General features: G+C 47.3%; 1 protein-coding gene across 1 annotated transcript in view; it reads left to right on the top strand.

Moving 5' to 3' along the window:
- Window positions 1–15829, top strand: part of LOC121838833 (vacuolar protein sorting-associated protein 13C-like) — a gene marked incomplete at its 5' end in the record, with an annotated part of 62280 nt that overhangs the window by 30946 nt on the left and 15505 nt on the right. Inside the window, 8 exon segments of the mRNA XM_042313417.1 lie at window positions 474–603; window positions 1066–1301; window positions 4049–4196; window positions 7323–7465; window positions 9379–9458; window positions 9533–9602; window positions 11266–11377; window positions 15082–15195. Of these exon segments, the coding sequence (XP_042169351.1) occupies window positions 474–603; window positions 1066–1301; window positions 4049–4196; window positions 7323–7465; window positions 9379–9458; window positions 9533–9602; window positions 11266–11377; window positions 15082–15195 (1033 nt within the window).

The raw sequence follows: 15829 nt of genomic DNA, 5'->3' as shown, positions 1-15829 counted from the left end.
AACCCATATACCTAACCCATATCCCTAACTGTAACCCATATCCCTAACCCATATCCCGAACCCATATCCCGAACCTTAACCCATATGCCTAACCCATATCCCTAACCGTAACCCATATCCCTAACCCATATCCCTAACCGTAACCCATATCCCTAACCTTAACCCATATCCCAAACCCATATCCCTAACCTTAACCCATATCCCTAACCCATATTCCTAACCGTAACCCATATCCCTAACCGTAACCCATATCCATAACCGTAACCCATATCCCTAACCCATATCCCTAACCCTAACCCATATCCCTAACCCGTAAACCATATCCCTATCCCTGGCCCTTACAATACAGTATTTGAATTCCTGTAGGAACATACTGCTGTTTTTTCCCCACTGGCCATGACAAGTGGATGACCCTGAGTTGTGTTTAGTTGGACTCTCTCTTCTGCGTTTGACCTGGCCTTCTTTATCCCCAGCGGTTCCACAGAGAGCAGAGCGCTGAATCCAGGAGAAGCCCAGAGGTTTGCCTGGGACAACCCTGCAGGGGTCCGCAAACTCAGCTGGAAGTGTCAGGAGCACAGCAGTGGAGACCTGGACCTGGTTAAGGTAACACACCCAGCGATGCCAACTGAGAGGACTGGTCTATATCTCTGTCTCTCTCTGTCTATATCTCTGTCTCTCTCTCTCTCTCTCTCTGTCTCTCTCTGTCTCTCTATGTCTCTCTCTCTCTCTCTCTCTCTCTCTCTGTCTCTCTCTCTCTGTCTCTCTCTCTGTCTCTCTCTCTGTCTCTCTCTCTGTCTATCTCTCTCTGTCTATCTCTCTCTCTCTCTGTCTCTGTCTCTCTCTGTCTCAAACTGCATTGTTGGTTAAGGGCTTGTATGTAAGCATTTCACTGTAAGGTCTACACTTGTTGTATTCGGCTCATGTGACATACGATTTGATTTGTCCCTCTGTGTCTCTGTCTCTCTCTCTCTCCTGTCTGTCTGCTTGTCTGTCTGTCCTTTTGTCTCTGTCTCTCTCTCTCCTGTCTGCCTGCTTGTCTGTCTGTCCTTGTCCCCCCCAATACAGGATGAGTGTGGTCAGTTTGCGTACGACGGTCTATCCCAGGTCCACTGGGTGTCCTTCCTGGATGGTCGCCAGCGCGTGCTGCTCTTCACCGAGGACGTTGCCGTGGTGACCAAGGCGCGGCAGGCGGAGGAGCTGGAGCAGTTCCAACAGGAAGTGAACGTGTCACTGCAGAACCTTGGCCTGTCACTCGTCAACAACGACAACCGCCAGGAGATCGCATATGTCGGCATCACCAGGTAACGTACCACACACACACACACAGTCAGTCAGACACACACACGCACTCAGTCAGTCAGACACAGTCAGTCAGTCACACACACACACACTCAGTCAGACAGTCAGTCAGTCAGTCAGTCAGTCAGTCAGACACAGTCAGACAGTCAGTCAGTCAGTCAGACACAGTCAGTCAGTCAGTCAGACACAGTCAGTCAGACAGTCAGTCAGTCAGTCAGTCAGACACAGTCAGTCAGTCAGACACAGTCAGTCAGTCAGACACAGTCAGTCAGACTCAGTCAGTCAGACACAGTCAGTCACTCAGTCAGACACAGTCAGTCACTCAGTCAGACACAGTCAGTCACTCAGTCAGTCAGACAGTCAGTCACTCAGACAGTCAGTCAGTCAGTTACTCAGACAGTCAGTCAGACACAGTCAGTAAGTCAGTCAGACACAGTCAGTCAGTCAGACACAGTCAGTCAGTCAGTCAGACACAGTCAGTCACAGTCAGTCAGTCAGACACAGTCAGTCAGTCAGACACAGTCAGTCACTCAGTCAGTCAGACACAGTCAGTCACTCAGTCAGTCAGACACAGTCAGTCAGTCAGTCAGACACAGTCAGTCAGTCAGACACAGTCAGTCAGTCAGTCAGACACAGTCAGTCACTCAGTCAGTCAGACACAGTCAGTCACTCAGTCAGACACAGTCAGTCACTCAGTCAGACACAGTCAGTCACTCAGTCAGACACAGTCAGTCACTCAGTCAGACACAGTCAGACACAGTCAGTCAGTCAGTCACTCAGTCAGACAGTCAGACACAGTCAGTCAGTCAGACAGTCAGTCAGTCAGTCAGACACAGTCAGTCAGTCAGACACAGTCAGTCAGACACAGTCAGTCAGTCAGTCACTCAGACAGTCAGTCACTCAGTCAGACACAGTCAGACACAGTCAGTCAGTCAGACACAGTCACTCAGTCAGACAGTCAGACACAGTCAGTCAGTCAGTCAGACACAGTCAGTCACTCAGTCAGTCAGACACAGTCAGTCACTCAGTCAGACACAGTCAGTCAGTCAGACACAGTCAGTCACTCAGTCAGTCAGACACAGTCAGTCACTCAGTCAGACACAGTCAGTCACTCAGTCAGACACAGTCAGTCACTCAGTCAGACACAGTCAGACACAGTCAGTCAGACACAGTCAGTCACTCAGTCAGACACAGTCAGACACAGTCAGTCAGTCAGACACAGTCAGTCACTCAGTCAGACAGTCAGACACAGTCAGTCAGACACAGTCTGACACAGTCAGTCAGACAGTCAGTCAGTCACTCAGACAGTCAGTCACTCAGTCAGTCAGACACAGTCAGTCAGTCAGTCAGACACAGTCAGTCAGTCAGACACAGTCAGTCACTCAGTCAGACAGTCAGAGACACAGTCAGTCAGTCAGTCAGACACAGTCAGTCAGTCAGTCAGTCAGACACAGTCAGTCAGTCAGTCAGACACAGTCAGTCAATCAGTCAGACACAGGTCAGACACAGTCAGTCAGTCAGACACAGTCAGTCAGTCAGTCAGACACAGTCAGTCAGTCAGTCAGACACAGTCAGTCACTCAGTCAGACACAGTCACTCAGTCAGACACAGTCAGTCACTCAGTCAGACACAGTCAGTCAGACACAGTCAGTCAGACAGTCAGTCAGTCAGTCACTCAGACAGTCAGTCAGTCAGTCAGACACAGTCAGTCAGTCAGTCAGACACAGTCAGTAAGACACAGTCAGTCAGTCAGACAGTCAGTCAGTCAGTCAGACACAGTCAGTCACTCAGTCAGACACAGTCACTCAGTCAGACACAGTCAGTCACTCAGTCAGACACAGTCAGTCAGACAGTCAGTCAGACAGTCAGTCAGTCAGTCACTCAGACAGTCAGTCAGTCAGACACAGTCAGTCAGTCAGTCAGACACAGTCAGTAAGTCAGTCAGACACAGTCAGTCAGTCAGACAGTCAGTCAGACAGTCAGTCAGTCAGTCAGACACAGTCAGTCAGACACAGTCAGACACAGTCAGTCAGTCAGACACAGTCAGTCAGTCAGACACAGTCAGTCAGACAGTCAGTCAGTCAGACACAGTCAGTCAGTCAGTCAGACACAGTCAGTAAGTCAGTCAGACACAGTCAATAAGTCAGTCAGACACAGTCAGTCACTCAGACACAGTCAGTCACTCAGACACAGTCAGTCACTCAGACACAGTCAGTCAGTCAGACACAGTCAGACAGTCAGTCAGACACAGTCAGACACAGTCACTCAGTCAGACACAGTCACTCAGTCAGACACAGTCACTCAGTCAGACACAGTCACTCAGTCAGACAGTCAGTCAGTCAGACAGACAGTCAGTCAGACAGTCAGTCAGTCAGACAGTCAGACACAGTCAGTCAGACAGTCAGTCAGACACAGTCAGTCAGACAGTCAGTCAGACACAGTCAGTCAGACAGTCAGTCAGTCAGACACAGTCAGTCAGTCAGTCAGACACAGTCAGTCAGTCAGACAGACAGTCAGTCAGTCAGACACACACACACACACACTCAGTCAGTCAGTCAGACACACACACACACACACACAGTCAGCCAGTCAGTCAGACACAGTCAGTCAGACACACACAGTGACAGTCAGTCAGACACACCCAACCATAGTCACAGACGTACAGACCCTTGTGTAGAAGTTGGTCCCTCAGATGTAAATGAAGGTATTGTTCTGAACGGTGATGTTTGATGATGCCTGTTGGTCTCAGCTCTGGTGTGGTGTGGGAGATGAGACCTAAGAGCCGATGGAAGCCTTTCAACCAGAGGAACATCAGGCTGTTGGAGAAGGCCTACCAGAAACACCTGGCTGGAGGCACACCTGAGCCCGGCTGGGTCAAACTGGAGACCAGCTTAGAGGTATGACCATCACACTGTGAGTTGGTTCAGAGAAGGCCTACCAGAAACACCTGGCTGGAGGCACACCTGAACCCGGCTGGGTCAAACTGGAGACCAACTTAGAGGTATGACCATCACACTGTGAGTTGGTTCGGAGGAGGCTACGGTGATTGTCAGCCGGGAGAAGGGATTTGTAATTATTCAGCCCAAGGGCACAACGGGCCACTTTGGCCGCAAGGCATCCATATTTTTTCATAGAGGGCATTACGGACATACAAGGGGGGGGTATCAACTGAACAACTGAGTCCTTGCTGAGACCAGTTCATTATACTGATCTGGATTTTACAGAACCAGACAGAACCAGACAGTTTGTTAACATGGGTTAGGTCCCAAAATATATAGGACTATTCTAGACTGGAGATGTCTGGAACCCAAACCATCTGATCTGCTTTGTTGGAGATGTCTAGAACCCAAACCATCTGATCTATTTTATTAGAGATGTCTGGAACCCAAACCATCTGATCTGCTTTGTTGGAGATGTCTAGAACCCAAACCATCTGATCTATTTTATTAGAGATGTCTAGAACCCAAACCATCTGATCTGCTTCATTAGAGATGTCTAGAACCCAAACCATCTGATCTATTTTATTAGAGATGTCTAGAACCCAAACCATCTGATCTATTTTATTAGAGATGTCTCGAACCCAAACCATCTGATCTATTTGATTAGAGATGTCTGGAACCCAAACCATCTGATCTATTTGATTAGAGATGTCTAGAACCCAAACCATCTGATCTATTTGATTAGAGATGTCTGGAACCCAAACCATCTGATCTATTTTATTAGAGATGTCTGGAACCCAAACTATCTGAACTACTTTATGGGAATAGAGCAGGTATACCCCAAGGTATTCCGTCGGGGCACGCCAAATAAAAATGTGATTCACGTTTAAATATATATATATATAATATATTTAAACAGTCCATTTATTTTTCTAACGGGGCGATACATTTGGGTAATGTTTTTTTCCTTGCCGGAGGAGCCTAATTTCACGACCAAAAATAAATTTAAACCATCGAGTGTTCAGCGAAATAAAAACACAATGTCGAATACACTGACAGCCTAGTCAAATTATGAACATCCAATCACATTAACCGTTACTCTCACTTACAGCCTAGTCAAATTATGAACATCCAATCACATTAACCGTTACTCTCACTTACAGCCTAGTCAAATTATGAACATCCAATCACATTAACTGTTACTCTCACTTACAGCCTAGTCAAATTATGAACATCCAATCACATTAACCGTTACTCTCACTTACAGCCTAGTCAAATTATGAACATCCAATCACATTAACCGTTACTCTGACAGCCTAGTCAAATTATGAACATCCAATCACATTAACCGTTACTCTCACTTACAGCCTAGTCAAATTATGAACATCCAATCACATTAACCGTTACTCTCACTGACAGCCTAGTCAAATTATGAACATCCAATCACATTAACCGTTACTCTCACTTACAGCCTAGTCAAATGATGAACATCCAATCACATTAACCGTTACTCTCACTGACAGCCTAGTCAAATTATGAACATCCAATCACATTAACCGTTACTCAGCACTTACAGCCTAGTCAAATTATGAACATCCACAGCCTAGTCAAATGATGAACATCCAATCACATTAACCGTGTATCTCTCTGACAGCCTAGTCAAATGATGAACATCCAATCACATTAACCGTTACTCTCACTGACAGCCTAGTCAAATGATGAACATCCAATCACATTAACCGTTACTCTCACTGACAGCCTAGTCAAATTATGAACATCCAATCACATTAACCGTTACTCTCACTTACAGCCTAGTCAAATGATGAACATCCAATCACATTAACCGCTACTCTCTCAAGGGAATTCCACTAACGGTCCATCGGTTGCCAAACGTAGCTGCTTCTCATGTTGGTATCAGTACTGATGGCGCAAAAGCCATGACAAGGAGATATAGTGGAGTGGTAACGCGCGTGCAAGAAGTTGCTCCCCAACGCCACTTGGGTAGACTGCAGCATCCACCCAGAGGCTCTTGGGTAAATTGCAGTATCAATCGAGAGGCTCTTGGGTAGACTGCAGTGTCAACCGACAGGCTCTTGGGTACACTGCAGCATCCACCGAGAGGCTCTTGGGTACACTGCAGCATCCCCCTAGAGGATCTTGGGTACACTGCAGCATCCACCTAGAGGCTCTTGGGTAAACTGCAGCATCCACAGAGAGGCTCTTTGGTACACTGCAGCATCCCCCTAGAGGATCTTGGTTACACTGCAGCATCCACCGAGAGGCTCTTGGGTAGACTGCAGCATCCACCCAGAGGCTCTTGGGTAGACTGCAGCATCCACCGAGAGGCTCTTGGTTACACTGCAGCATCCACAGAGAGGCTCTTGGGTAAACTGCAGCATCCACAGAGAGGCTCTTGGGTAAACTGCAGCATCCACAGAGAGGCTCTTGGGTACACTGCAGCATCCACAGAGAGGCTCTTGGGTAAACTGCAGCATCCACCCAGAAGCTCTTGGGTACACTGCAGCATCCACCTAGAGGCTCTTTGGTACCCTGCAGCATGCACTGAGAGGCTCTCGCTGCCAAGGGAATGCCTGACAGCTTGATAGACACGGGGTAGGGGACACGGGGTAGGGGACACGGGGTAGGGGACACGGGGTAGGGGACACGGGGTAGGGGACACGGGGTAGGGGGACACGGGGTAGGGGACACGGGGTAGGGGTAGGGGGAAACGGACACGGGGGTAGGGAGGAAACGGGCACGGGGTAGGGGGAAACGGACACGGGGTAGGGGGGAAACGGACACGGGGTAGGGGGAAACGGACACTGGGTAGGGGGAAACGGACACGGGGTAGGGGGAAACGGACACGGGGTAGGCGGGAACGGACACGGGTAGGGGGAAAGGACACGGGAGTAGGGGGAAACGGACACTGGGTAGGGGGAAACGGACACTGGGTAGGGGGAAACGGACACTGGGTAGGGGGAAACGGACACGGGGTAGGGGGAAACGGACACGGGGTAGGGGGAACGGACACGGGGTAGAGGACACGGACACGGATGTGAATATTTACCTCCTTTACCCATGCAGGTGAACTTTGGGAAGGTTCCCATGGTGATGCGTCAGCCCTTTTCCAGTACTATCAGGAGGAACTTCCTGTCTGGGATTCAGGTGGAGTTTAAACAGTCGCCTCATCAGAGAAGTCTCCGGGCCCAGCTACACTGGCTACAGGTAACACTCTAACCCCTACACACTAACCCCTACATATCTACAATACACTAACCCCTACACCTACACTAATCCCTACATATACTACACACTAACCCCTACATAACCCTACATATACTACACTAACCCTACATATACTATACTACCCTAACCCCATATCTACCCTAACCCCTACATATACTACACACTAACCCCTACACCCTAACCCCTACATATACTACACACTAACCCCTACATATACCCTACACCCTAACCCCTACACCTAACCCCTACATATACTAAACACACTGTGGTGAACCTTGTCTTGACTACATATTACCTACTTACAGTGTACACTAACCCTCTTAAACCTGGTGATATATACCTGACCTAACCCCTACCCTTGTCTTGACGGTGTATCTGTGGTGATATTAAACCCTTTTTCGGTATCGAATCTGTGGTGATATTAAACCCTTGTCGGTGTATCTGTGGTGATATTAAACCCTTGTCTTTACGGTGTATCTGTGGTGATATTAAACCCTTGACGGTGTATCTGTGGTGATATTAAACCCTTGACGGTGTATCTGTGGTGATATTAAACCCTTGTCTTTACGGTGTATCTGTGGTGATATCCCTTGTCTTTACGGTGTATCTGTGGTGATATTAAACCCTTGTCTGTGTGTATCTGTGGTGATATTAAACCCTTGTCTTGACGGTGTATCTGTGGTGATATTAAACCCTTGTCTTTACTGTATCTGTGGTGATATTAAACCCTTGACGGTGTATCTGTGGTGATATTAAACCCTTGTCTTTACGGTGTATCTGTGGTGATATTAAACCCTTGTCTTGACGGTGTATCTGTGGTGATATTAAACCCTTGACTGTGTATCTGTGGTGATATTAAACCCTTGTCTTGACGGTGTATCTGTGGTGATATTAAACCCTTGTCTTGACGGTGTATCTGTGGTGATATTAAACCCTTGTCTTGACGGTGTCTGGGAGATCTGTGGTGATATTAAACCCTTGTCTTTACGGTGTATCTGTGGTGATATTAAACCCTTGTCTTGACGGTGTATCTGTGGTGATATCCCTTGTCTTGACGGTGTATCTGTGGTGATATTAAACCCTTGTCTTGACGGTGTATCTGTGGTGATATTAAACCCTTGTCTTTACGGTGTATCTGTGGTGATATTAAACCCTTTACGGTGTATCTGTGGTGATATTAAACCCTTGTCTTGACGGTGTATCTGTGGTGATATTAAACCCTTGTCTTGACGGTGTATCTCTGTGGTGATATTAAACCCTTTACGGTGTATCTGTGGTGATATTAAACCCTTTACGGTGTATCTGTGGTGATATTAAACCCTTGTCTTGACGGTGTATCTGTGGTGATATTAAACCCTTGTCTTGACTGTGGTGATATCCCTGTCTTGGTGATATGTAAATCCCTTGTCTTGACGGTGTATCTGTGGTGATATTAAACCCTTGTCTTGACGGTGTATCTGTGGTGATATTAAACCCTTGTCTTGACGGTGTATCTGTGGTGATATTAAACCCTTGACGGTGTATCTGTGGTGATATTAAACCCTTGTCTGTGGTGATATTAAACCCTTGTCTTGACGGTGTATCTGTGGTGATATCCCTTGTCTTGACGGTGTATCTGTGGTGATATTAAACCCTTGTCTTGGTGATATTAAACGGTCTTGTGTATCTGTGGTGATATTAAACCCTTGTGGACAACCAGGTGTATCTGTGGTGATATTAAACCCTTGTCTTGACGCTGTGGTGATATTAAACCCTTACGGTGTATCTGTGGTGATATTAAACCCTTGTCTTGACCTGTGGTGATATTAAACCCTCCTCTGTGGTGATATTAAACCCTTGTCTTGAATCTGTGGTGATATTAAACCCTTGTCCATCTGCTGGACTTGTCTTGAGGTAACAACCAGCTGACTGGAGCTTTATTCCCCATTGTGTTCCCCCCTGTTCCTCCTCCAAAGTCCATCGCTCTGGACTCAGGTAACCTCTGGCTGGCTGTGTGTGTGTTCTCTAATGCTGTTCTCTAATTGGTCCTCTCTGTCTTTCTTCCTTAGAACCAAAGCCTTTTATGGACGTCAGCATCATCACCAGGTTTAACCAACACAGTCAGGTCACGCAGTTCAAGTGAGTCTTCTGCTTATACCCCCCCTGCACTGTTAGTGTACACACTTCTGTTTAGGGTACACACTTCTGTTTAGTGTATACACTTCTGTTTAGTGTACACACTTCTGTTTAGGGTACACACTTCTGTTTAGTGTACACACTTCTGTTTAGTGTACACACTTCTGTTTAGTGTACACACTTCTGTTTAGTGTACACACTTCTGTTTAGGGTACACACTTCTGTTTAGGGTACACACTTCTGTTTAGGGTACACACTTCTGTTTAGGGTACACACTTCTGTTTAGGGTACACACTTCTGTTTAGGGTACACACTTCTGCTTATACCCCCCCTGCACTGTTAGTGTACACACTTCTGTTTAGGGTACACACTTCTGTTTAGTGTACACACTTCTGTTTAGGGTACACACTTCTGTTTAGGGTACACACTTCTGTTTAGGGTACACACTTCTGCTTATACCCCCTGCACTGTTAGTGTACACACTTCTGTTTAGTGTATACACTTCTGTTTAGTGTACACACTTCTGTTTAGGGTACACACTTCTGTTTAGTGTACACATTTCTGTTTAGGGTACACACTTCTGTTTAGGGTACACACTTCTGTTTAGGGTACACACTTCTGTTTAGGGTACACACTTCTGTTTAGGGTACACACTTCTGTTTAGGGTACACACTTCTGTTTAGGGTACACACTTCTGTTTAGTGTACACACTTCTGTTTAGTGTACACACTTCTGTTTAGTGTACACACTTCTGTTTAGGGTACACACTTCTGTTTAGGGTACACACTTCTGTTTAGGGTACACACTTCTGTTTAGGTACACACTTCTGTTTAGGGTACACACTTCTGTTTAGGGTACACACTTCTGTTTAGGGTACACATTTCTGTTTAGGGTACACACTTCTGTTTAGGGTACACACTTCTGTTTAGGGTACACACTTCTGTTTAGGGTACACACTTCTGTTTAGTGTACACACTTCCTTTTAGTGTACACACTTCCTTTTAGTATACACACTTATGTTTAGTGTACACACTTATGTTTAGTGTACACACTTATGTTTAGTGTACACACTTATGTTTAGTGTACACACTTCTGTTTAGTGTACACTCTTCTTTTTCATAGGTAAAGAGACGTAGTCCTTGGTTTGATATTTAGTTTTAGTGTGATGTTTTAGTTCAGGGTGAGTCCTTCACCAGTCTCTCTGACCCAGTAGTCATACTGTGATCTGTGTTTTAGTTCAGGGTGAGTCCTTCACCAGTCTCTCTGACCCAGTAGTTATACTGTGATCTGTGTTTTAGTTCAGGGTGAGTCCTCCACCAGTCTCTCTGACCCAGTAGTTATACTGTGATCTGTGTTTTAGTTCAGGGTGAGTCCTTCACCAGCCTCTCTGACCCAGTAGTTTTAGTGTGATGTTTTAGTTCAGGGTGAGTCCTTCACCAGTCTCTCTGACCCAGTAGTCATACTGTGATCTGTGTTTTAGTTCAGGGTGAGTCCTTCACCAGTCTCTCTGACCCAGTAGTTATACTGTGATCTGTGTTTTAATTCAGGGTGAGTCCTTCACCAGTCTCTCTGACCCAGTAGTTATACTGTGATCTGTGTTTTAGTTCAGGGTGAGTCCTCCACCAGTCTCTCTGACCCAGTAGTCATACTGTGATCTGTGTTAAAGGTACTTCATGGTTCTGGTCCAGGAGATGGCTGTGAAGATTGACCAGGGATTCCTGGGAGCCATCTTGGCCCTGTTCACCCCAGCTGCCGAATCGCATGTGGACAAACAGAAGGTAACTGACCTAGACACAGACACGGCCAGGGACACGGGCCAGGGACACGGCTAGGGACCCAGCCAGTTGCAGAACCAGACACCTGGCCCTGTTCACCCCAGCTGTTGAAACACACATTGACCAACAGACGGTAACTACAGACACACATGCAGATGCCTCTGAGGCGATGGTTGAAGTGGACAGAAAATGGGACTGGTACTCATGATAAATGGGGCTGGTACTCATCATAAAAGGGGGCTGGTACTCATGATAAAAGGGGGCTGGTACTCATGATTAAAGGGGCTGGTCTCATGATTAAAGGGGGCTGGTACTCATGATTAAAGGGGGCTGGTACTCATGATTAAAGGGGGCTGGTACTCATGATTAAAGGGGGCTGGTACTCATGATTAAAGGGGGCTGGTACTCATCATAAATGGGGGCTGGTACTCATGATTAAAGGGGGCTGGTACTCATGATTAAAGGGGGCTGGTGCTCATGATTAAAGGGGGCTACTCATGATATTTCAGAGATAATATTCTATAAGAGGTGCCGGTACTCTGCTCTGGGGTTGAGGAGAACGAGGAGGTGGACTGTAGTGTAAACATGGGAATACTGCCCCCTGTTGTTAGAAGAATGGACTGTAGTGTAAACATGGACATACTGCCCCCTGTTGGTAGAAGAATGGACTGTACTGTAAACATGGAAATACTGCCCCCTGGTGGTAGAAGAATGGAATGTAGTGTAACCATGGACATACTGCCCCCTATTGGTAGAAGAATGAACTTAACCAGACAGGATAGAGGAAATAAAGGAGTTTAAACATGTCTACTTTATGTTAGAATTGCAGAGTATTAGAAGAGATGCTGTAGACAGTCCAGCAGATGGCTGTGAAGATTGACCAGGGCTTCCTAGGAGCCATCTAGACCCTGTTGACCCCTGTTACTGAAACACACATGGACAAACCACTTAGCCTTCCTAGGAGCCATCCAGACCCTGTTGACCCCTGTTACTGAAACACACACAGACAAACCACTTAGCCTTCCTAGGAGCCATCCAGACCCTGTTACTGAAACACACATGGACAAACCACTTAGCCTTCCTAGGAGCCATCCAGACCCTGTTGACCCCTGTTACTGAAACACACATGGACAAACCACTTAGCCTTCCTAGGAGCCATTCAGACCCTGTTGACCCCTGTTACTGAAACACACACAGACAAACCCCTTAACCTTCCTAGGAGCCATCCAGACCCTGTTACTGAAACACACATGGACAAACCACTTAGCCTTCCTAGGAGCCATCCAGACCCTGTTGACCCCTGTTACTGAAACACACATGGACAAACCACTTAACCTTCCTAGGAGCCATCCAGACCCTGTTGACCCCTGTTACTGAAACACACACAGACAAACCACTTCACCTTCCTAGGAGCCATCCAGACCCTGTTACTGAAACACACATGGACAAACCACTTAGCCTTCCTAGGAGCCATCCAGACCCTGTTGACCCCTGTTACTGAAACACACATGGACAAACCACTTAGCCTTCCTAGGAGCCATCCAGACCCTGTTGACCCCTGTTACTGAAACACACACAGACAAACCACCTAACCTTCCTAGGAGCCATCCAGACCCTGTTACTGAAACACACATGGACAAACCACTTAGCCTTCCTAGGAGCCATCCAGACCCTGTTGACCCCTGTTACTGAAACACACACAGACAAACCACTTAGCCTTCCTAGGAGCCATCCAGACCCTGTTACTGAAACACACATGGACAAACCACTTAGCCTTCCTAGGAGCCATCCAGACCCTGTTGACCCCTGTTACTGAAACACACATGGACAAACCACTTAGCCTTCCTAGGAGCCATTCAGACCCTGTTGACCCCTGTTACTGAAACACACACAGACAAACCCCTTAACCTTCCTAGGAGCCATCCAGACCCTGTTACTGAAACACACATGGACAAACCACTTAGCCTTCCTAGGAGCCATCCAGACCCTGTTGACCCCTGTTACTGAAACACACATGGACAAACCACTTAACCTTCCTAGGAGCCATCCAGACCCTGTTGACCCCTGTTACTGAAACACACACAGACAAACCACTTCACCTTCCTAGGAGCCATCCAGACCCTGTTGACCCCTGTTACTGAAACACACACAGACAAACCACGTAACCTTCCTAGGAGCCATCCAGACCCTGTTGACCCCTGTTACTGAAACACACATGGACAAACCACGTAACCTTCCTAGGAGCCATCCAGACCCTGTTACTGAAACACACACAGACAAACCACTTAGCCTTCCTAGGAGCCATCCAGACCCTGTTGACCCCTGTTACTGAAACACACATGGACAAACCACTTAGCCTTCCTAGGAGCCATTCAGACCCTGTTGACCCCTGTTACTGAAACACACATGGACAAACCACTTAGCCTTCCTAGGAGCCATCCAGACCCTGTTGACCCCTGTTACTGAAACACACATGGACAAACCACTTAGCCTTCCTAGGAGCCATCCAGACCCTGTTGACCCCTGTTACTGAAACACACACAGACAAACCACGTAACCTTCCTAGGAGCCATCCAGACCATGTTACTGAAACACACACAGACAAACCACTTAGCCTTCCTAGGAGCCATCCAGACCCTGTTGACCCCTGTTACTGAAACACACACAGACAAACCACCTAACCTTCCTAGGAGCCATCCAGACCCTGTTACTGAAACACACATGGACAAACCACTTAGCCTTCCTAGGAGCCATCCAGACCCTGTTGACCCCTGTTACTGAAACACACATGACAAACCACTTACCCTTCCTAGGAGCCATCCAGACCCTGTTGACCCCTGTTACTGAAACACACATGGACAAACCACTTAACCTTCCTAGGAGCCATCCAGACCCTGTTGACCCCTGTTACTGAAACACACATGGACAAACCACGTAACCTTCCTAGGAGCCATCCAGACCCTGTTACTGAAACACACACAGACAAACCACTTAGCCTTCCTAGGAGCCATCCAGACCCTGTTGACCCCTGTTACTGAAACACACATGGACAAACCACTTAACCTTCCTAGGAGCCATCCAGACCCTGTTGACCCCTGTTACTGAAACACACATGGACAAACCACGTAACCTTCCTAGGAGCCATCCAGACCCTGTTACTGAAACACACACAGACAAACCACTTAGCCTTCCTAGGAGCCATCCAGACCCTGTTGACCCCTGTTACTGAAACACACATGGACAAACCACTTAGCCTTCCTAGGAGCCATCCAGACCCTGTTGACCCCTGTTACTGAAACACACACAGACAAACCACTTAACCTTTTTCTATGTGGATAATGAATGATACTTTTTTCAGTAGGAAAATAAATGAATATTGTTGAATTAACCTGAGGAAGCCAAGAGGCTGTTGTATGTTCAATGCATTACTGCTAAATGGTGTTAGACTCCCGTTACGTGGATCGAGGCTGGCTTGGTAAAAAAACAACCCTTTAAATTTCTGTGGACATTTTACTAAACACGTCTGTGAAGTGAGCAGGGTTGGGTGGGTAGTGGACACGTGGGACTTCAGTACCTCACGTGAGATTCCATTCATTCAACATGTGTGTGTTGTATTTATCTTTCGATCATGATCTCAATTGTCTCAATCTTTCTCTCCTCTCCCTCTCCCTCTCCCTCTCCCTCTCCCTCTTCCTCTCCCTCTCCAGACCAAGCTGATAGAGAAGGACTTGGCGATGTTACAGGCTGAATTGATGGAGGCGTCCATGACCGACAACTCAGGCCTCAGCTTCTTTGAATACTTCCACATCTCCCCCATCAAAGTAGGAAGCTCTCATTCTCTCTCTCCCTCCTTTCTCCCTCTCACCCCTTCCTCATTCTCTCTCCCTCCTTTCTCCCTCTCACCCCTTCCTCATTCTCTCTCTCCCTCCTTTCTCCCTCTCACCCCTTCCTCATTCTCTCTCTCCCTCCTTTCTCCCTCTCATCCCTTCCTCATTCTCCCTCTCCCTCCTTTCTCCCTCTCACCCCTTCCTCATTCTCTCTCTCCCTCCTTTCTCCCTCTCATCCCTTCCTCATTCTCTCTCTCCCTCCTTTCTCCCTCTCATCCCTTCCTCATTCTCTCTCCCTCCTTTATCCCTCATCATTCTCTCTCTCCCTCCTTTCTCCCTCTCACCCCTTCCTCATTCTCTCTCTCCCTCCTCATTCTCTCTCTCCCTCCTCATTCTCTCTCCCTCCTTTCTCCCTCATCCCTTCCTCCCTCTCATCCCTTCCTCATTCTCTCTCTCCCTCCTTTCTCCCTCTCATCCCTTCCTCATTCTCTCTCTCCCTCCTTTCTCTCTCTCCCTCCTTTCTCCCTCTCATCCCTTCCTCATTCTCCCTCTCATCCCTTCCTCCCTCTCACCCCTTCTTCATTCTCTGGCTAAGATGTGGCCAAGACCGAGATCACTTGTTTCCTTC

The sequence above is a fragment of the Oncorhynchus tshawytscha genome, unplaced genomic scaffold (genome assembly GCF_018296145.1).
Source record: "Oncorhynchus tshawytscha isolate Ot180627B unplaced genomic scaffold, Otsh_v2.0 Un_contig_4409_pilon_pilon, whole genome shotgun sequence".
NCBI classification, from domain to species: Eukaryota; Metazoa; Chordata; class Actinopteri; order Salmoniformes; family Salmonidae; genus Oncorhynchus; species Oncorhynchus tshawytscha.
The sequence above is the reverse complement of the archived record's forward strand: the minus strand, read 5'-3'. Positions and strand labels throughout refer to the sequence as shown.